Raw genomic sequence first — 23,090 nt, 5'->3', positions numbered from 1 at the left:
TGACATGTATCTGTTGAGTTGAATTGCGATGGGTTATACCATAGGCGAATAAGACGCCCAGCCCTAGACCCACGAACTGTCGGCAGTTTACGCCCGATGCCAAGTCGACGAATATTTCGGAAAACCTCGCTATCTAGTCGTGATTTGAGTAACACACATGTGCGTCCTATGCGACGCAGTAGATTAGCGTCCATGACTCCAGTACGGCGATTTGACACACTAGGACTGATGACACACAGGTTTGCGATGCGACTGCTATGTAGTGGCCACGGTACACGGTTTTACCAAGCACATCAATCCCTCGGGCTATGAGCATCTCTCTGTCACTGTTTATCTAGATGCTTGTTAAACTAAAGGATAGTAAATGAATACAAAAACTAATTAAATTTAATTAACGTTACTTAAAATGTATCGAACTAAATACACCAATCTATAGACGAAATCTACACAAATCTAATGGTATACGAAAGATCACTTAGCTCTAGAAAATAGCAACACAAAAATTCTCCAAAAGGAGAGACGAAAAAACACGTCTGCTGCCTGCTGGCGCAACAATAACAATAAATAGAAAGTAGCATTGTAACAATCATTGAATGTATCTAATGTATGTAATAGGTTCACTATTTTACGATTTAACAGAGGTGCCCCACGGAAGCGCTTTAACTCTTTCTCTCCAAATTTATTTTCTACGTTCCGACGGAATTATTCATTTTGCTCATTAGTGTTTTACAGTCTTGTTTCGATTAAACTTCCAAAACTTGTTTGTATGTAATTAGGAAATGTTATTTAAGGTATATATTTGGAGGAATGTGCATGCAACTTTTAAATAACAATGATTAAAATTTATAAAAACAAAAAAAATAATTACTTTAATGGGGTTAAACCAGTGTAGGTATCGTTATTTAGGAGAGAAGGGGTTAAAGACTTGCTTAGGCGCCAACTTGCCTTAACTGACATAGAAGAGAGCACCTGGTTGCATGCGGCCTCGGAACGAGACAACTGGAAGTGACTCACAAAGGCCGCGGGATACACATGTATGACCAAAAGAAAATCTGCTGTCGAGGATAGAAGCAGACGGCGAAAAGAAAATCGTAATCGACCATCAGCGGATAATGGTTATTCTTTTCTTGGCAAAATATGTAGGTCACAGCTGGGGCTGCGTAGCCACGAAAAATGCTGTATTCCTCACGAATGTTAGGACTCGTAGACAAGTTTACGATTCAACAAAACAAAAAAACAAACAATGGTTTACATTGTTGATTTAAAGGGTTGTTACACCCTGACCTAACCTCACCGGGTGACACCGACCCTAGTGACGCCACTGATGTTGACCAGCTCTCGCTGACATAAAGAAGAGTGCTTTCTATTTATGCGTTATGACGTTATATGCTAGCATCTTGGTTGCCGTGATCAATTTAGCATTTTGACACACGCGCATGGAGAGTTCTGCTATTGTTGCAGAACCACTGCTAAGTATTATGATGTCAAATAACTGTTAGCGTAGGCTATATGTCAGTGCGTTGAGTGCAGATCTATATAGATCAGTGATACTATTTATATAGCTCTTTTCTGCCGATACTTAATTTCCCTAGCGCGGAAGCGGAAAACTCAAATAATAATAATAAGGTTTGTCTTCAAGTGGAAACTCGAATAACAAAGTAAAAATAAATAAATCTAGATCTAGAACCAGCGGTCATAGATAGTCACTAATTTTTCATGTATGTATCTATTCTGAATTTGTAATTTCTATTTTTGTTTACATTCACATAAGCCACAGTGACTATTAGCCAACATCAAAACTAAATAAAGTAAACAGTAAACGAAAACTGTAAAACTAAAGTAAAGCATAGACTGAATTCTGATCTGATCGACTGATCTGGACTGTGTATAATTCAAATAATTGTATTCCAGCTAGTCTACATTACTCAATCAATCTCAAAGATTTAAGAACTAAGTTTTACTAAGCAATGAGCTAGCACTAGTGTTCAGAATACTTTTTCAGGCATCTCTTAACAGGGCAGATTACCAAGGGACTGGAAAGAAGCTAATAACTTAATGACATAATGTCACCCCTCTGCTCTGGCCTCTATTTAAAAAAGGATAAAAATGAGACCCAGGAAACTACAGACCAGTATCACTTACCAGCATCACATGTAAAATCCTAGAACACATAGACATAATATGTCGCAACATCATATACCACTTAGACAAACATAATGTAGGCACTTCAACGGTCAACGATGATAATGTCCTTATTCCATACTCCATACCAACATGGCTTTAGGAAATATAGATCATGTGAAACACAACTAATACTTTACTAATAGGTCAGTAGATCTAATTGATGATTTTTCAAAAGGTTTAGATAACAGTGAGCAAATAGATGCTATCTTACTAGATTTTTCCAAAGCTTTTGATAAAGTTCACCACCATAGTCCATACTGTTCCATAGTTTGCTTAAAAAATTAAAAATATTTTGGCATTGATGGTCCATTGCATCAGTGGAATAAAGATTTTCTGATAGGGAGAGAATTAACTGTAATAATTAATGGCTCTAAATCAACACCAATAACAGTAAACTCAGGTGTACTTCAAGGAACACTCTTAGGTCCACTACTATTTTTAATTTACATAAATGATTTACCAAATTGCATTAGTTCAGGAACAAAAGTCAGATTATTCGCAGACAATTGCATAATATATAGAACAATAATAACAACACAAGATACAGATATTTTACAAAGAGAATTAGATGAACTACAGATCTATCTATCTAGTATTTAGACTAAATTTAGATCTAATCTAGAAATCATTATAATCATCAATTCATAATGATATGATAATGTCAAAGTCAATGATCACAATTCATATTTAATGATATTAATTCATACTATTCATAGACCTAGTATAAAATAGACCTAATTAGTCTCTAGACTAGTACTAGTTGTAGGTATAGTCTAGAGTCTAGATTCTAGTAATAGTGTAGATCTAGATTCTAGATCAGTAGATGTGTCTTTATTCCTATATATATAATATATATATCCCTCCTTAGCCTAAGGCTACATTTACAAAATAATAACTCTATTTATATTACGATTAAGTATTCAATTAGTGGGTTTATTTTTTGTATGCTTAAGAGACACATCGAATGTATTCTTTAAAAAAATGGATAGTTTCGAGATTGAAAGTTTGCGTGTTGATGGAAGCTGTGTCATTTCTATTCATTTCCCGATCTTTGTAGAAATTCGTCTTAAAATGTAAACTAGCGCCGTATCTGATTTTGTAAAAACTTAAAGATAAATAATGAAAAGAATTTTAAAGTTATGATTTGAAATTTTATTCAAATTTATGAACTAAATGTGCAACGCATACCCCCTTCAAACTCTATACTTACCCCTGGGGCTATCCATACTCCACTTTGGGAAACACTGTTGTAGACGAACATCAAAAAATAATTTAATTTGTAAACACTTTTTTTTTTTGCCATATAGATATTAGAAACTAAATGTAGACTAGACTTATATACTGTCACTAGACTTATTATGTAAATACTAAATACTGAATCTAGATTACATATATACATATAGATTTAGATTTAGTAGTATTTAGTAGACTAGATCTAAACAAGTTTTTAATGAAACATGGCTAAGCTTCTTTCCCATGCAGACTGAAAAGTTGAGTGGTGTAAATGTATTAAAATTGTATGGCAACCTTCTTTACTAGGCTAATAAATAAGAAAGCTAAGATGTGTAGCTAAGATGTGTACATCTTTCTTGTGTTAGGATGTTTTAGATTAATTTCCTCTTTCTTATTTGCGCAATTTTATCATTCAATTTTTCTTTGTTTTTATTTTGTAAGATCACCTATTTGACTCGCAGTTGGCATAGAAGTTGACTTTTTTTTTTTTAAGAATAATAAAAAAACAAAAAAAAAATATTTTTTTTTTAATTGAACCGCTTAGACAATTAAAGAGCTGACAGTTCATGTTCCGCTATGTGTTCACCCTATCGCATTTCGCATGTTTTTGTTCCATAGAAATGTTCTTTAAAATATCTTTCTTTTATTGCCATTGTAAGTTATATAACCCTAACTTTAAATATTGGAAAGCTCAATTCATGTGCTATAATGGTGTATCTACTTAACCTTTTTTTTTTTAATTGCTTCAGTACAGTGATCCTTTGTTTAACTTATCACAAAAGATGGGTTTCAGAATCACCTGCTATTACTGAAAATCAGCAAAATATAAAGAGTATACATATTTTTTTTTACACCTTATTTAGGCTTCATAAAAACAAACATAACATACACTTTTTGTTATGAGTATATTGTACAGCTCCAGCCTGTGTACATGAAGAATAAGACTTAGACTGCTTTATTGATCCATATGGAAATTTGTTGTGATTCCAAGGACTCTTTTCTCATATAAAGACAACACAACAGAAACATACACATAAAACAGACACAACATGAAGAGTTCATTCATCGACTACACACAGGCATCTTGGTGCATTTCATGTTTCATGATCAACAAGTGGTGGTGATATAGTCTGACTGAGTAAGAAATGAACAGGTTTTTGTACCGCTCTGTTCTTGTTTTGATTGACAGTAGTCGCCCACTTTGCGACGACTTGACGTAGTTATGATGGAGCGGGTGGATGTTGTCTTCCAAGATTTTTCTTAGACATTTCTGTACATAAAGTTCATTCAAATATGGTAATGTTGTGCATGTTATTTTTGATGCCCTCTTTATGATGTTCTCTAGTCGGCGCAACAGTTTAGATGAAGTGTTGCCTTGCCAACAAGTTATTCCGTATGTTAGCAGATTTTGCATAGTCACGCCGTAAAAATTATCTAAGATCTTCTGATTTAGTTTAAAGCTATTGAGTTTGTATAGGAAAAATAGTCGCTGGGCTGTTTTCTTTGCCAGAGTTCCAAGGTGGTCTTCCCATGAGAGCTTGTCATCTATGATGACACCTAGATATTTATATGACTTCACTTGTTGAATCGATGTGGTCCTTGTCTGGAGTTTGTGTATCATTTGTGCATCGTAGATTGACTTTGACAGCAGGGACTTCAGCTAAAGGTGCTGGCATAATGGATTAGTTCCATCAGTTATGAACATGTGGATTTTGGGATACAGTGCAAGAAAACAACCAATTGTGTTTTGTACAGACTTACAAATGTGAGTGGGGGGGCAGCACCTTGGGCAAATGATGCTGGTTCCCCTTGCAGAGAGTAAAAATGCACCACCAGTACATTGTATCTTATCAGTTTTATTATTTATACCATTTCTTGATGTTAAAATTAATATTGGTAATATATTTTTATACCATTTAGGATTTTTTCATGTACTAATTCAGTAACCAAAACAATTTTCAACGGTTAAATTTCGCATTAAAAAAAAAGAAATAATTTGCATATTTTTTCTCCCTTGAAAGCCTTCATAGCTAAAACGTAAAGTGGCAAAGGATCACTGTACAAATCATTGGCAATGTGTTTTTTATTTATTTATTTCAATAAGCTGGACTGATAGGGCACCTGTAAATCTCATGTTTGTTAAGCAATAAGAACCTAGCGTTTTAAAAAGATCACCATAATGAGCTTGAAATAGAAGTCTTCATTTGTTTAGTTGTAGTAGAAATAAACATAACGAAAACATAGCGAAAAGGTTACAATGTAAAGATTTGTATTTGATGTTTGTTTTTTTTTCCAGAACATTCTGTGAGAATGACAAGACTGGAACCTCTGGAGAAGAGGTTTGCTCATTTTCTAGAGTTGGCGGAAGAATACAAGGAATTGAGAATACTAGAAAAAACCTATTTTGAAGATGAAGCAATCAGTAAGTCTTGCAGTAACAAAGTGTTTTATTTCCTTCTCAAATTTTAGTTTAAATTTAGGTTCTAGAAAGTTGAAATGCAGAGTTGTCTCTCTTAACATGCTTTGTTTTTTCTTTATTGGTTACTAATATGTAAAAGATCAGAGTTTACTGGTCACACAAAACAGTTCCATACGTTATTTCAGGGATTCTTAACTTAATTTAAACTGGTGGCGCCCCCTACTTAATGATACAATTTGTGTTTCCCACTTAGCCAGCTGGGTACCTAGAGCAGCACTATAGGCTCCAGCAAAGTGGTCGTGGTGGGTTTAAGAATACACTGAAAGAGAAAAGAAGCATAATTTTTTACAAATTTTTAGCGGCCCCCGTAAGGGGAAAAAGCCGCTATTAGGTTTGTGCAAAATGTCCGTCTGTCACACTCAGATCTCGAAAACTAGAAGAGATATGAAAAATATTATTTCATCATTAAATCCGGCTTGAAAAGTTTAGGTGCAACGGCTACTTTTGGTTTTCTAAAAGCAAACCGTTTAATTTATAAAATTAATTATGCAAGCGATTTTTTCATAAAAATACACCAATTCTAAAACAATTACGTAAATGTAAGGGAGGCAATGTTACAATATGCTAACAAAGATGGACAATTTTTGTGTATTTTCAGTATCACTAAGTCAAATATATTTTTAAAATGTACAGGAAATGTTTACAACAAATACAAATAATAGTTAAAGACGTTTTTTCTGGTCAACTAGCTGCTAAAATTAAAAGAAAACATTTCTGTTTGTTTATAAAGGCTAATAATGCACTTTGTATGTAAATATCACGCACATTTTTTTAAATGGACTTTTTATGCAGCGATTTTCGTGCAGTAGCGTAACGTCGCAACATGATCAGGTGCTAAACCAATTCCTTAAACTTTTTTTAAAAATCAGATTTTATTTATTTTTTGTTTAGTGCCCCCATCCGAATAAAAGAAGCTTATTTTTGTGCGTTTTGTCTGTTGGTCGGTCTGTCCGTCACGATTAGATTTAAAAAACTAGAACTCTAAAAGCTATTGAAAATCTGATTTACCCTTTAATGTTCCTCCCATAACATCTCAATAGTTTTAAGTATCTAAAATTGATTGTTCCGGATTTTTTTGTGCAAAACTAATCAACGCCAACAAATGTTTGTTTGCTCTTCTAACTTATATTACATTCAATTTCCATGCTTAAACGTTGCAAAAACACATTATTAATAATATGTTGTTCCGTTTTTTATGTAAATAGCATATTAATGCTAAATCAAAATCTCTATACTGACTTATATTTCATTAATTGTAAAAATGTTCCGGATATTGTTTTATAAAACATGAATTATGCCTAATGATTGTTTGAAATCGCATAAGGCTTTTAAAAAAAGTAATTTACTAGAATTGATTACTGAAAATTACTTTTTAGACATTTAATTTTCTTGTAAAACATAACATAGAAGTTTTGTAATCGATAAAGAAAGTTCCGGATTTTGTTTCTTACAAATCGTCGCCAGAAATTTCCGAATTTATTTAAAAATCTACTAACGCCAAATAATTGTTTGAACTCCCTCTTCTAATTAATAAACAAATAATCTTCTCATTTACGAAATTATGTTTTTACGGATTTTTATGAAAAATATTTTAACTCACTACTCTCTTACAGTACATTTAACTTTCTACCTAAAACATTAAAAAATCTAATTATCGTTAATATTATGTTCCGATTTTTAAGGAAAACAGAATCCAAACACCAAAGTAAGGTATGAAAATCTCTCCACGTGGCTGTAGTACATCTAATTTTTATACGAGACCATCCAAAAAATTAACGGTATTACATTTATCTGAAATTCTCTTTTTCTTTTACTATTTATACAAACATCCGGAACAATCTATTATATAAACTTTTCAATTGTGTTCATACCTAAAAATTATTGCGATGTTTTGAAACGTAAAATAAAGGTTAATCAATTTTTAATAACTTTTAGTTGTTTTTTTTATATCAAGATAACGGACAGACCGACTGACAGACAAAACGCAAAAACAATGTGGCTTTGATCCTTTTTAAATAATATCTATTAGATATCAGTGCACCAATGTCTATGAACCCTCGTTAAATATCTCGTGTAAATAAAGACATTTTTTTTTATGGTACCGGTACTAGCCTATTGTGAGGTAATGGAATTTTTTTTCTTTGACATCATATGAATGGACTCTTTAAATGTAATGTTAAAAGAACGCACTCGGTGCACCAATGTCTATTAACCCTCGAAAAAATTGCTTGTATTAATGAAAACATATTTTAGTCTAACTAAGCCGTGTGACGTAGTGTTTTTTTTTTCCTTTGACGTCATATGGAATGAATTCTTTAAATGAAATGCTAAAAGAACGCACTCGGTGCACCAATGTCTATGAACACTCGATAAAAGGCTCGTAATGATGAAGGCGATTTTTATTCTAGCTAGGCCGTGTGACGTAGTGTTTTTTTTCCTTTGACGTCATATGGAATGAATTCTTTAAATGAAATGCTCAAAGAACGCACTCGGTGCACCAAAGTCTATGAACACTCGATAAATAGCTCTTATAGATGAAGGCGATTTTTAGTCTAGCTAGGCCGTGTGACGTAGTGTTTTTTTTTTCCCTCTGACGTTATATGGAATTAATTCTTCAAATGAAATGAAAAAAGAACTCGGTATAGTAATGTTTATTAAGCCTCGTTATGTGACTCGCGTTTAAAAAAGGAATGATATCTTGATTTAGATCTAATCTAGATTTTTTAAACTAGATCTAGATTTTTATTACAGTATATCTAGATCTGGATTTATATTCTAATTAAAATTATTTTAGAGTCTAGATCTAGAATTTCTAGATCTAGTTTAGACTAAAATAGACTAGATTAAGATGTAGAATTTCAATTTCTAAACTTAAAGTGTAAAAAAAAAGTGTAGATTTTCATTTCCAAACGTTTTGATCAATATTGTAATGTTTTAATATACTAAAACTAATCTACTATTTTTTTATTAAATTTAAATTTACGGCAAATGAATCTTTGAAACATTATTACTTTTGACCATCGGATGGCTGCCTGGTCGTGCGGTTTGCGCGCTGGACTGTCGTTCAGATTTATGGATGGCCCAGGGTTCAAACCCTGCCCGCTCCCATCCCCCGTCGTCCTGCGGGAGGTTTGGACTAGGAAGTAATTATCTTCAACTCTGAAGGAACATCCGAAACGTGTAAAACATTTTACATCAAAATTAAATCACCTCTTGAATATTATTTGCGAATATGCAGATCCGACAGGGATCCGACTTCGACGGGGGCCGCCTCTGAGTTTGTGTAACACAAACTCTCTTTGTAATCTTGTTAAGCTTAGATTCAATAACCTACTCATCCTGCCTGGGGGTCTGGGGTTTCCCTGCCTTCTTATCGCACAACTTTTTCTCGTGTCCTCTTCTATGCTATTTTTTGTGATAAGAAGAGAAAATGACCTGTTTTGTGTGATAAGAAGAGAAAATGACTTGTTTTGTGTGATGAGAAGAGAAAATGACCTGTTTTGTGTGATAAGAGAAAATGACTTGTTTTGTGTGATAAGAAGAGAAAATGACCTGCTTTGTGTGATGAGAAGAGAAAATGACTTGTTTTGTGTGATAAGAAACGAAAATGACTTGTTTTATGTGATAAGAAGAGAAAATGACTTGTTTTGTGTGATAAGAAGAGAAAATGACCTGCTTTGTGTGATGAGAAGAGAAAATGACTTGTTTTGTGTGATAAGAAACGAAAATGACTTGTTTTGTGTGATAAGAAGAGAAAATGACTTGTTTTGTGTGATAAGAAGAGAAAATGACCTGCTTTGTGTGATGAGAAGAGAAAATGACTTGTTTTGTGTGATAAGAAACGAAAATTACTTGTTTTGTGTGATAAGAAGAGAAAATGACCTGCTTTGTGTGATGAGAAGAGAAAATGACTTGTTTTGTGTGATAGGAAACGAAAATGACTTGTTTTATGTGATGAGAAGAGAAAATGACCTGTTTTGTGTGATGAGAAGAGAAAATGACCTGTTTTGTGTGATAAGAAGAGAAAATGACCTGCTTTGTGTGATCAGAGAAAATGACCTGTTTTGTGTGATAAAAAGAGAAAATGACCTGTTTTGTGTGATAAGAAGAGAAAATGACCTTTTATATGTGATGAGAAGAGAAAATGACTTGTTTTGTGTAATAAGAAGAGAAAATGACCTGTTTTGTGTGATAAGAGAAAATGACTTGTTATATGTGATAAGAAGAGAAAATGACCTGTTTTGTGTGATAAGAAGAGAAAATGACTTGTTTTATGTGATAAGAAGAGAAAATGACCTGTTTTGTTTGATAAGAAACGAAAATGACCTGTTTTGTCAGAATGTCACCCGCCCCGCCCCCCCCCCCCCTTTTTTTTTTTCTTTCCCTCTTTCTACATTGGAACCAATCAAATTTTTTAAATGCACCTGTAATAAAAATCTTTCCAGAGTTGGAAAAGAAACTCAAATCATCTGCTCACTCTGTCCAAGATGAGGAACTTCTTGCATCCCAAGTGTCCAACTTGGACAAACGGGAAGGCATGCTTAACAAAGAGATTGCCCAGCGAGAACAGATTCTCAAGGAAATGTCCAAAGAGCTTGAGGTGTTGAAACAAGAGGAGAAAGAAAATACTCCACTACCTAAGGAAAGGTTTGTGACGTGTCATGTGACTTAGCGTCCTCCCTTGCCTATACATTTGACATGTAATGGTTCTTATACTAAAAATAGTAATAATCTTTTATTATCCTTCAGGCAATTAGTCTTACTTCTTCTTATATAATACAGACGTCACTTCAAAAAAGAAGATGGTAACGTCCTACGGATCATGCATCTAGTCATACATGTTAACCAATGACTTAAATTCTGCCAAGTCACTGGTTTTCCTGGCTAGCTCAGGCAACCCATTTCATGCTCTAATAGCACTAGGGAATTAGTCCTAGCATATGGAACGAGGAATGTGCCTTACAATTGAAATAAAAATAATAATCTTTATTGTACATGAGGAAATTTGTCTTACAATTTGTGCATTACAAATTTTTTGTACATTAGACACGGCCAGGCTTTTTTTCTCAACATGAAGTTACTTGGGCTCTGTCCCCTGACAGACTAGTACCCACATTAACAGCCTAATGATAAAATAACAAGCACAACGAAAAGGATTAAAGAATGAATAGCATGACATCACAATGTTATATACCAGAATGATTATGTACAATCACAGATGATTCAGTCAGCAATTTGTCCGTGCCTAATATTTGCCTGGGACGAAGTAACCAAATTAACAAAAAACATCACATGTTGATAGATGATAATCAGTACAAAAAACCACACCCTTAACACAAGGTTTAAGTAACTCCACACCTTGTGTCATCACAGCATTTAAAAAATTAGAAAAATTATTATAATAGAATATAAATCGTGTTAAAAATAAAAACATTAAACAAAGAAATTATATGTAATAAAATATTTAGTAAACAAAAGAATACATTTAGTATACATAACAAAACATCTCTTAGAGGTTGAAGGCTGTTCAGTATCCAGTGCAAATTTTTACACAATTTTTGTTGTTTATCTGAATTGATACCTTTTGAAGCCATTAGCTAGCTGAGGTTCTACTTTATTTAAGTTGCATCAAATGATTGGTTGTTGTGACTGAACATTTTCAGTACAATAGTAGTATTAGTGGGGTTAGATTTTGTTTAATTTTTTTTTTTTTTTTAGATTGAGACACTATTAAACATTTACAACATTTGTCCAGTCTTTTGTATGAATGTATTTCCAATTGTTATAGTCTCAACTTTTTAACTTTTTACCAGGTATCTAGTGAATCTGTACAGAGACATCTCAAGGGTCAAGTATCATGCCAACCCTGGTCCCAACGAACTCAAAGGCTGTATCCTTTAAATAGAGAATTTATTGTGTGTGCTAGTCTTCTGTCTAAAACTAATGCCACCATTTCAGGACATTAAAACAGGGAGTAAGGGAGATCATTCAGATATAATCATGGGACCAAACTTACTTATTTAAAATGGATGGGTTTTGTTTCAAACACATTTCTTAATTATTTTAAAAAAAAATTATCATTTTAACCAAATAGTGGTTATGGGCTAGGATGCAGTGGGAATTTTGCCGCAGTTGTTTTTTTTTTTTTTTTTAAACTTCCATTTAAGAAAAGTTCATCATGTATCATTCAGATCAAGACGACAAATAGTAGCATGACAACTCTTTTTTTTATTTATTTAGAGAACATTATATATTTATACCCTTTTTTTTTTTTTTTTTTTTCTGAAAATTTTTAAAATATTGGTAGGCATACTGTATCAGGCTACCCCAGAAAATCAAGCATTTTTAAAGCTTGTTTTTATTTTAAAGGTATAAAAAGAATATATTTTAAAAAACTAGATATATTTTCATAAAGTTTTTACAAATTTTGTTTATTATATCTCATTTTAGTTGTTTCTTTTTATAGAATTTATTTTTAAAGTTGTAGTTTTGTTTCTCTATGTTTTGAATTAAGGGGGCGGGTGCTATTGAGTTAACTATTTCAAAATTAATTAACGGTGACAATCTATAAAAAAAAAAAATAAACTTAACTAGATTACCAAATATTTGGGTCGTTGTCTTAAAAAAAAATAATTTTTATTTTCGATCTATAATGTTGACTTCATTTTAACAGACCATTCTTTTATCTTCTAAATATCAATTAGTAAAGTAGTAAAGATACTTATATAACTAGTCATATCCTTCCTTAACACTTCATCCAGTTATCTGCACAGAGTCGGGTCAGGTGAAGACGTTTTGTTTCGACAAATTAAAACAGTCTGAGTTTTTCATCGCCAACAGCCTGTGGGCAATGGGAGATGAGGAAAACTGGTGATTGAAAAGTTTTGAATGTACAAATCTGTTTATGTAGCATTCTCAATGTCTGGTCTTGTAGATTGTTTTTAAATATTGGAAGTCCGGGAGTTCTATCTTGCAACTGTTAATGCCTTGCTCTAAACTGCCTTACTTCACGTGTTATTTATGTTCTATACCAGCCAAATTGCCTTTATAAGTACACAAAGCCTTTTGCTCTTAACCCTTAAAACGCGTGTGGTAGTTTAGCCTCTAAACATCAGAATTGTAATTCCATTTTGTATGCACTCAGTGTAAACCAGCTCAGCACTTTAAGGGTTAAGGATCTGTTGATTTTATTTACACTCTAAATTTAGACTGTTGTGGTTTTATTTTTACAAATTCTTACTGCTTATTGTCAGTTACTTCCCCTGACTAAAGTCTTGGAATTTTATTTCTAAAAAATTATGTTATTTATTTAATTTTTTTTTTCAAGTATCTGATTTTTTGTGTTTAATTAAGCTGTGTGTCTCATGCTCTTAAGACTGTAGACAAATACAAGGTTAAGACTTATCTGGGAAGCATTATTGAAATATTTGATATTCTAAGTATGTATAGTGTCATCTAATGTTAACTAGTCATTGGCTAGGTAATATATGAGAAGTGAATGTTAGCCACTCATGGTCCAATCTCAACTATATAGTCAGTGGCATAGCAAGGTTATATACAGCCTGGTTCTGACCTGATGTTGGTGTCTCCAAAATAGTAATAGTTTGTTGTTTTTTTTTCTACATCTATTTGCCTTTTTTTGACTTTATCAAGCTCTGGGCACAAACTTTTTATACTGGTACCAACAATTCTTTTAGTCGAGGGTCGGAACTTAAATTTTGAGAGCGCAACCTTGGAAGGAAAGTCATTTTCCAGGCGTCTCCTATTTGTGTTCAGTCTAGTGCTCAAAAGTTTATGTTGGTCATAAACGTGAATGATTTGATGCCAGCGTCAGGTAGACCTCTTGTTGTATTTGCCAGTTTAAAAAAGTTATAAATAATTTTTGTGAAATTTTTTTTTTCTTTATACTCTCTTTCCCTTGCACTTCTTCACTTTTTGTCGGTGGTTGAGTGGTTAAGCGCTTGGCTTCCAAAACTGGGGTTCTGGGTTCGAATCCTGGTGAAGACTGGGATTTTGAAATTTGTGATTTTTCAGGGCGCTCCTGAGTCCACCCAGCTCTAATAGGTACCTAACTTTAAATGTGGAAAGTAAAGGCAGTTTGTTGTTGTTTTGGCCACATGACACCCTGCTCGTTAACTGTTGGCAGAAGAAACAGATGACCTTAAAATCATCTGCCCTGTAGATGACAAGGTCTGAAAGGGAAACTTTACTTTTAAAACTTTTTTTAAAACTTTGTGCAAAGATTATGGACTGACATTAAGTACCAAGAAGAACAATGTATAGTGAGGCCACTCAACACCCTCAACCATATATATAGAGGAATCCCTGCATGATGTTGGGCATGCTTCCTGGGCTCCACAATCCAAGACAACCTGACGCTTGCAGAGGAGATCTAAAAGTGATTTAGAAGGGCTGCTTCGAACTTTGGTAGACTAAGCTTGCGTGTCTTTAAAACATGGAAATAAAAGCAAGTAAGTTGTCCTGAAGACTTCAAGAGATGAAAATGTCAGATCTAACACAAGACGAGGTGGGCAGTAACCTTGACCCTTCTTACCCTTGACATTGTTTCCCTATTTTTTGACAGTTTATGAGAGAAAAATGCTTTCTTATAAAACTTGCTGAGGAACTGAATTATTTCTTATCTTATAAATTACTCATGTTCCTTCAAACAGAGGATAAATATGTCCTGCATGTAAATCTATTTGTAGATGTTTTTACCTTGGCAATGTAATTGTGTTTGTCATTAACAGAAAATTGCTTTTTAAGTAGCTGGTCAAGGCCTCTTCTTCTTCTTCTAGCCAGCTTTACTGCTGCTGAGCTGTGAGCTCTTTTGCACACTGTGCCAAGGAAAAATAGTGTGCTGTTTTCTTCAGTTGTTCAGCACTGCCGTACAGGGTGTTGGTTATGTTGAGCTGTAGTGGAAGTAAGGTGGATTAGGAAGGGGCATTCAAAGAGGATATGGTTCACGGTTTCAAAAGGGTGGGCACAGTGTCTGCAAAGGGGGAGTTGTGTGGAGTTGGTCAAGGCTTCCATTGTCACTGTTAAGGAGGTGAAGTGTTTGATAGTAAATAGTATTATTGAGACATATGTGTGCGTTGACCATTTTTCATAGTTGTGTCCATTGTCTGGTGGACTTGTTTTGTAGAACCTATGTACTTCCTTGCTATGCCACTGAGTATAACAGTCTCTAACCACACAGATGTTTTCAATGTATTAATCTTTAATTAATTCTCCATCAACATGCTGCCTTCAGACTTTACCACAGAGCAGCGGGGGGGGGGCAGGTTCGAACCAGGGACCACATGAGAATCCAGAGCGCACACCATAGGACTGAACAGCTTAGTTTCTGAAGTATGGTAGCTTTCTAATGTTTGATGGGTATCTGAAACTGTCCTTACTCAAAGTTGTCAATAAGATTGTGTTGATTGTCGCATTGGTGTGTATGTATCAAGCTTTTAAAAGTTCAACAGTTTTTATCTCTGAAAACCAGTTCATTCCAAAATATTTTGTTTTAAAGATATTAGAATTTTGTTCTGGCAACTTTTCTTCCTGATGCATACATATAGTCATGTATAATGTCAGCACTAGGGACCAAGTTTTTAATGAGAGAAAATAGTGAATTAAATATAACAAAAAATAGGGCAATTCTGCCTAGTATTAAGCAGTTCTAAGGGAACTAACCTCTAGACCATAGAGATGTCAAAAAACATCTTTTTGATCCAAGGCATCTCGCATGCCAACAATTACCTCCCCAGTAGTTCATTGTCACATGACTTGCCTAATTCTGCCCCCACCTCGTCACACTCGACTTCACTAACAATTTGTAACAGCCGACACAGACTTCCTTTAGGCATATATTAGACAAACAATGGGTCTCTTACTTTTTTTTACATCTCTCTCAATATAACAAGTGGATAATTCAAAGACATGACTTATAGAAGGCTCTAGTGTATAGGAACTATCAAGCCCATAATGTGAACACAAAATATTAGAAATGTGAAGCTAAGTGAATCATGTATACATATATATATATGGCTCCTGTCTCGGAAGGCAAGATGAGTAACTGGCTTTGGTTTCGTTTTAAGACGGGGGCAGAATCTCGAATGACTGATCAAGCCAATTCTGGAGCGGCAGAGTCTGCCACAGTTCGTGCATGTATATGCATCTGTCCTAGGGCTAGCCGACATGGCAGATTTCTTTCTCTTGACTGATGCAGCTTCGTTTCTTTTGCTCTCGGCGAAGTTCGTACCAGCATGTAAAGTCTGTCTCCATGCTGTCCGGTATTAGGCTATCTCCTCCCTTACACATGACATATATCTAGGCAGCACTAGGGACCAAATTGTTAGTGTGAGAAGACAGTGAATTAAATAGGAGAAAGGAAATAAGGGGCTGAGTTGACCCCCCGCTCCCCCGATACAGCAACTCCGCCTAGCAGTAAGGTAAGCCTACTTAGGACTGCTCTACTATTTTCCTCCTGCTTTCAATCTTTATTCACCAACATTCATTCTCGACAAAAGTTACTGGCCTTTTTAGTTATTTTTAGTTGTTTTTTTTTTTGCAATATTACATCATTGTCTGATTTCTAAGTGGCTCACTTCTTCTTGTGATCTCAAGATTAAAAACAATGGATGATCTAGAAACTAAATTCAATGTACTTATTCACTTGTGTAGATACTTTGCAATTTTTATTTGTACATTTTACTTGTAAGCTATACCTGTAAATAAATCATTTTAATAGTACTCAAGAGTGGTTAAGTTTATTTCTTGTATCAGTTACAAGCTGGTTGTATGTGCCTCATAGAGTCATAGGGCTTGTGTGTATCATCAGCCACAGGTTTAGTTCCGTAAGAATGCTAATATGTTAAAGGTTTAAAAGGTTGTTTTTTTCTTTATTTTTATCCATTTTGATTCAGTAGCACTTTAATGATATGCAGTATCTAGTAGAAATAAACATGGCCTATTTTATGTTTCTTTTAAAAGGAAAAACAAGATCTTAAAAGGCTGGCATCAGACGTGTTGTGTTTGAAGAGAATTATTACCATTTAAAAAAAAAAAGAATTATAACTACTTCCTTCTTTCAAAGTAAAATTGCAGTTGCTTCCCTTCTGTTCATAATAGTCAAAACAGAATTCTAACTGCTTCCATTGTGTTCATATAGAATGCTGTAACTTCAGGAGAGAAGACTCCAAAGTAAAGTAGCAATTAGAAATAAAACACTAAACCATAATTTACAAATAGGAAAAAAAAAACAGAACCTAATAAAATCCTCAGAAAGACACAAAGATAGAGGCACATTCCTTGCTCCATGATAAATTTGTACCAGTGCTCCATCTTCCCTAGTGTCATTAGAGAATGGAATGGGTTGCCCGAATCAGCCAGGAAAACCAACCAAACTTATTAAAGTTATATTTCATTAATTGACACGCATAACTAGATTGACACGTGACATGCTTAAGACGTAGTTATCTTTTATTTTTTGAAGCAACGTCTGTAATTTATAAGATAAGATAATTACTTCCAGTGTACTAATGATGAATTCATAAAAATGTTTTGTTGTAAAATGTTTGACATGTTTCGGATGTTCCTTCAGAGTTGAAGATAGTTTACTTCCTAGTCCAAACCTCCCGCAGGACGACGGGGGATGGGAGCGGGCAGGGTTTGAACCCTGGACCATCGATAAATCTGAACGACAGTCCAGCGTGTAAACCGCACGACCAGGCAGCCATCCTGGTCATATGTCGCAATCAAACTGCTAGATCTGCCGACGTTATTACCAAGTATAGGAAATTACATTTAGCATAAAAAAGGGAGGATCAATGGTGGCAATTTTCCTAAAATTTTAGGAATTCCTAAAATTTGCCCCGACTCATTTTTTTTTCTTAAAAATCAGAAACTTTTGTAATATGGTTGTTTGAGAGAGAAGTTACGGTGAAATCACACTTCTAACATGTCCAGAAATCACACTTCTAACATGTCCAGAAATCACACTTCTAACATGTCCAGAAATCACACTTCTAACATGTCCAGAAATCACACTTCTAACATGTCCAGAAATCACACTTCTAGCATGTCCAGAAATCACACTTCTAACATGTCCAGAAATCACACTTCTAGCATGTCCAGAAATCACACTTCTAACATGTCCAGAAATCACACTTCTAGCATGTCCAGAAATCACACTTCTAACATGTCCAGAAATCACACTTCTAACATGTCCAGAAATCACACTTCTAGCATGTCCAGAAATCACACTTCTAACATGTCCAGAAATCACACTTCTAACATGTCCAGAAATCACACTTCTAACATGTCCAGAAATCACACTTCTAACATGTCCAGAAATCACACTTCTAACATGTCCAGAAATCACACTTCTAACATGTCCAGAAATCACACTTCTAACATGTCCAGAAATCACACTTCTAACATGTCCAGAAATCACACTTCTAACATGTCCAGAAATCACACTTCTAACATGTCCAGAAATCACACTTCTAACATGTCCAGAAATCACACTTCTAACATGTCCAGAAATCACACTTCTAACATATCCAGACTGTTTGAACCAGCTACAAAGCTAGACTCTGACGTTCAAACAAGAAGAAAAACAGTCTTAGAGTACTCCATTTAAATAAGTTAAAAATTGTCTTGCGTCCACATTTTTTTTTTTGTTTCTACAGAGTAGCACAAGTACTGTGGTTAACAACTTTTCTTGTTCATATAATCTTGCAACCTTTGTTCTATAAATACATTCTGTGGTTAGCAACATAAATACCGGGTTCGTAGCGCTCCTAAAATCTCCTAAAATTTTGTCAATGAAAAGTGCTACTAACCCTGTAAATGCGTTCAATTTAATATAACAATTTAATTTATCGTTTAAAAAAAAATATGGGATGACTCTTTCTTTGGGCTAACTCAGCACGCTTGTGTGGAAAATGTCCTTAAAAATGTTTTGAAAGACTTCCATCACTGGGGAAGATCTAGAATATGTGGTATTTAACATTATTTAATTTGTCTTTTTTTTTTTCCTGTCCACGATGTGTCAGTGCTGATGGAAACAGTCGGTGCAGTTTATGTTACAGTATTAGACTTACACAATTTGTTTTTTATAAATGTCACCATACGTAACAAATAAAATCCCTAGTAATTTATTTATGGAAATAGTGGCAACCAACAGGATGATGAATAAATTGACCCTCAAATAATGCAAGCACTCCCGCCTTTTATTTTCGTCAAATTCGCAAAGTTAATGTAAAGCTGCCAATCCTACTCAGCTTAGATCTAGCCCACCATTACATATGATGATACATTGGTACAAAATCCTGCAGGATTTTACTGTTAGAAACAAAGTATTACAGGATTTGATGACAGACATTGGTCGGTGCAGTTTATGTCACAGTATTGGACTTGCACAATTTATTTTTTATAAATGTCACCATACGTAACAAATAAAATCCCTAGTATTTTATTTATGGAAATAGTGGCAACCAAATGGATGATGAATTAATTGACCCTCAAATAATGCAAGCACTCCCGCCAATTATTTTCATCAAAAATCTGAAAGTTGATTTAAAGCTGCTAATCCTATTCAGCTTAGTTCTAGGCCACCATTACGTGATACATTGATACAAAATCCTGCAGGATTTTACTGTTAGAAACAAAGTATTACAGGATTTGATGTCAGACATTGGTCGGTGCAGTTTGTGTCACAGTATTGGACTTGCATAATTCATTTTTTATAAATGTCACCATACGTAACAAATAAAATCCCTAGTATATTATTTATGGAAATAGTGGCAACCAAATGGATGATGAATTAATTGACCCTCAAATAATGCAAGCACTCTCACCACTTATTTGTGCGATGAAGTCAAAGTTAATTTAAAGCTGCTAATCCTATTCAGATTTACAAGAGACACATGCTTCACTGCCGCCTGCAGTTGGTATTTTTGTGTCAAAATCTTGTCGATACCAAGTCTGGTGCTATGGGCTATCTTCGCGGTCGTAGATGATCACATTTCTCATTTCTTATGAATACGAACCCGGGCATGCTACCCTGCCTTATAGTGGCGCCCGTGGGGGTGTCTAAGGGGGTGCGAGAGCATCCTCATTGCACAGTGCGGTGTTGTAAAAAAGCTCCCACAACCTTGTCACAATCCAGGCGCTGTCCCTCAAGGGGCGTTACATAAATGGCGTGTCCCACACGGTTTAGCCTGGTATAGAAAAGGAAAATGGCGGGGGGTCTTAGTGTATGCTGCCTCTTGCCGCGAGTCTCAGACCAGTGAGAGGGAGCTCTTGTTCACTTTTGCTGGCTTAGAGTTCCAAGAGCTGAAGGCTCAACTCTACCTGACAGATTCAAGAAGAGGAAAAATGTATACGAAGAGGGTCAGAGTGAAGTTATCCTTATACAGTCAACCCGTAGTCTATCTTTGTTGATGATCGGATCTAAATGTTCGTTTATATGAGACGGTGCCATCTGTCCTAGATCTAACTGTATACGTGTTCTTTAATAGATACAAAATAGGTCATTTAATAATGAGCCAACCATTGGCCAGATTTTAATCTCTATCGACTCACGTGATAGTGTGTGGCAGATAGTATGTGCTCGAATAATGAGTCACTTCTTGCGTATTGTAATAGATTATTTTAACTCTCTATCTCCGCAATTATTTTTTCACGCTCTGACAGAATTACCCTTTTTTTTTTTTTTACATTTCTGCATTCTACCCTGTTGTGATCAAACTTCAATAACATTTTTGTTTTTAATCAGAAAATGTTTCTTTTGGTATAGAATTATAGGAGAATGCAGGCCCTTTTTATATAACACAATTTATAGTTTATAAAACCAAAAAATAATTTTAATTTAATGGGGTCAAATCAACGATGTTATCGATAATTAGGAGAGAAAGAGTTAATTAAGAAGTGAAGAGATAAGAAGAAAAACATAACAAAATACTTTTTTAAAAACCCAGATTTGAACGAAGTGTAATTGTATCTATTATTTTGGATCAGTCATGTCATTTCATTTGTAATAGATCTAGAGTTCTAGACCAACAAAAAAAAAAAAAAAAACATCTGTGCGATTAGAAATGTTTTTGGTTAACGCAATTTCATGCTTTAACCTTTCTAAATACGCTATGATCCACATGGAGAGAGAGCATAAAGGAAGGGTCACAGATTGAAGATGCCATACACAACAGAAGCAGAAAGAAGGGTGAAAATGTATCGACGCCTCGTGATTACATATGCCCACCTTGCGACCGCAGCTGTGTGTATCAAGAATTGGCCTCTTTAGTCACGCAAGAAGTTGCAAAGGGAAAAGATCGTCTCTCGAGACGTAAAATGCCATAGCTGATATTTGATGATCCTATCACATGTCTAGACCAGTTGGGTACATGGGAGGAGGGTAGGAGAACAGATATCTGGCTGAATTTGTCCGTAATTGGTTTTTTAAAAGCATTTCCAAAAAAGGGTGGAGGGGAACGACCTGAATTCGAATTCGTGGCTCACGCCTCCTCGGGGCGACGTGCTAACCACTCTGCTAGTGAGGTACTTATGACAAGAGAAGATTGTAGAGTCTTATGTTGTTTGTTTCAATTTAAAGCGGCGACCTAAAAGGGGGACTAATCCAGCTTATACCACCAATTCAGATAAATAAAATCTTTCCCTTGTTCGAGACACCAAACCAAATAATTAATTGCCAATAGTTAATGAACTAATTTGTTGTTGTTTTTTTTAATTGATTCTTGTGTTGGAAAGTAAAAGAAATGTGCGAAATTTCAGCTTGATCCGAGTTTTGGTGTCAGAGAAATCACGTGCACAAACCTTTTACCAGACAGACAGCGTTGATATAAGCATTGCAATAAGGCACAGATTTATTTGAAAGTCATCGACCCTTTTAAAGATTAATCCAAAAAATTTTAAAGGTGAATGTTTTCACGTTTTGAAAGCGGAACAACAGGATCAGGATGGCTGCCTGGTCGTGCGGTTTGCGCGCTGGACTGTCGTTCAGATTTATCGATGGTCCAGGGTTCAAACCCTGCCCGCTCCCATCCCCCGTCGTCCTGCGGGAGGTTTGGACTAGGAAGTAATTATCTTCAACTTTGAAGGAACATCCGAAACATGTAAAACATTTTACAAACATCAGTAGACTTTTTTTGTGTGCAGCCTATCGGAGGATCGCTTTCGAGGCACCAGTTGACACCTCTTGAAGGAGAACCTGCTATCTCTCCACCATTATCTCATGTAGAACCTCTTCTACTAAAGAGCATCTAAAGAATGTCTAAGACACAAGATTTCTGAAAAAGAAATATGGTCTTTATGCAAGCACAGGAAAGATAGAAACGGATTTGATGTAACTAGAATTCGATGTAGGAAGGTGGGGCTAGTTGTCACAGTTTTCAGATTTTGATGTTTTAAACATATTTAGAATTCATTGATTCTCACCAAACTTAACATGCTGTAACTTAAACATTCAGACAACAATTAGAGTAAATGAAATAAATTTTATCTCTTTATTTATTAAAGTTATACAACAAAAAAGTGGCTGGGTTGAGGTTGTGACAATTTGCCCCACACCGGGGTAAGTTGACACAGGCATGGGGTAAAATGTCACACATTTAAAAAATCACCATATCTTGCTATGTCTAAAAGAAATAGCATAATTAAGTCAAGACTTTGTTCTTGTAGTAGTTTCCTTGACTGGCCGTCGTGAAAGAATGATATATATGTGAAGGTTCTGAAAAGTTTTGGACCTAACAAGAAAAGCTGTAGGTTTTTCTTCAAAATAATGTTTATTTTTTTCTATATAATATTTGTAAAATATCTGTTCACTTCTTTCAGCAATGCACCCACTTCCAACATATCTAAATAGTAGGACTAGGGAACTTCTTTCCTAAAATAAATGTTGCGCTAGGAGAACATCTTTTCTGTATGTTGATGCTGGCATAACCTTTGTAAACAGCATTATTTAAAGAGAAAGTCGCTTAATACTATTTAGATATCTATTAGGTATCACCATAAAAAGGAATCAATAAAACAAATAATTATTAATAAACAAATATTAATATTAAAATTTGTTTTCAAAATGCTTAATCTTCATTGGGGCAAGTTGTCACAACTGTGACAAATTACCCCAACCTGTGTGACAACTTGCCCCACAACAATTTTCAGAACATTTATTTCAATAACATTT

At 34.7% G+C, this 23,090-nt stretch overlaps 1 protein-coding gene across 2 annotated transcripts; it reads left to right on the top strand.

Moving 5' to 3' along the window:
* Positions 1-1,532: 1,532 nt before the first annotated feature.
* On the top strand, positions 1,533-16,636 carry LOC129924425 (uncharacterized). 2 transcript variants are annotated; one of them, XM_056018727.1, is made up of 5 exons: positions 1,533-1,626; positions 5,714-5,839; positions 10,342-10,543; positions 11,710-11,786; positions 12,658-16,636. In XM_056018727.1, exons 2-5 carry the CDS (start codon positions 5,728-5,730, stop codon positions 12,768-12,770), a joined length of 504 nt encoding a protein of 167 aa, XP_055874702.1. In that variant the 5' UTR covers positions 1,533-1,626; positions 5,714-5,727; the 3' UTR covers positions 12,771-16,636. The 2 variants fall into 2 exon arrangements, with proteins under 2 accessions (XP_055874702.1, XP_055874701.1); XM_056018726.1 differs by having other exon boundaries at positions 1,592-1,718.
* Positions 16,637-23,090: the final 6,454 nt, after the last annotated feature.

Source organism: Biomphalaria glabrata, chromosome 2 (assembly GCF_947242115.1).
Source record: "Biomphalaria glabrata chromosome 2, xgBioGlab47.1, whole genome shotgun sequence".
Lineage (NCBI taxonomy): Eukaryota > Metazoa > Mollusca > Gastropoda > Planorbidae > Biomphalaria > Biomphalaria glabrata.
This window is presented reverse-complemented; position numbering and strand designations above follow the sequence as displayed.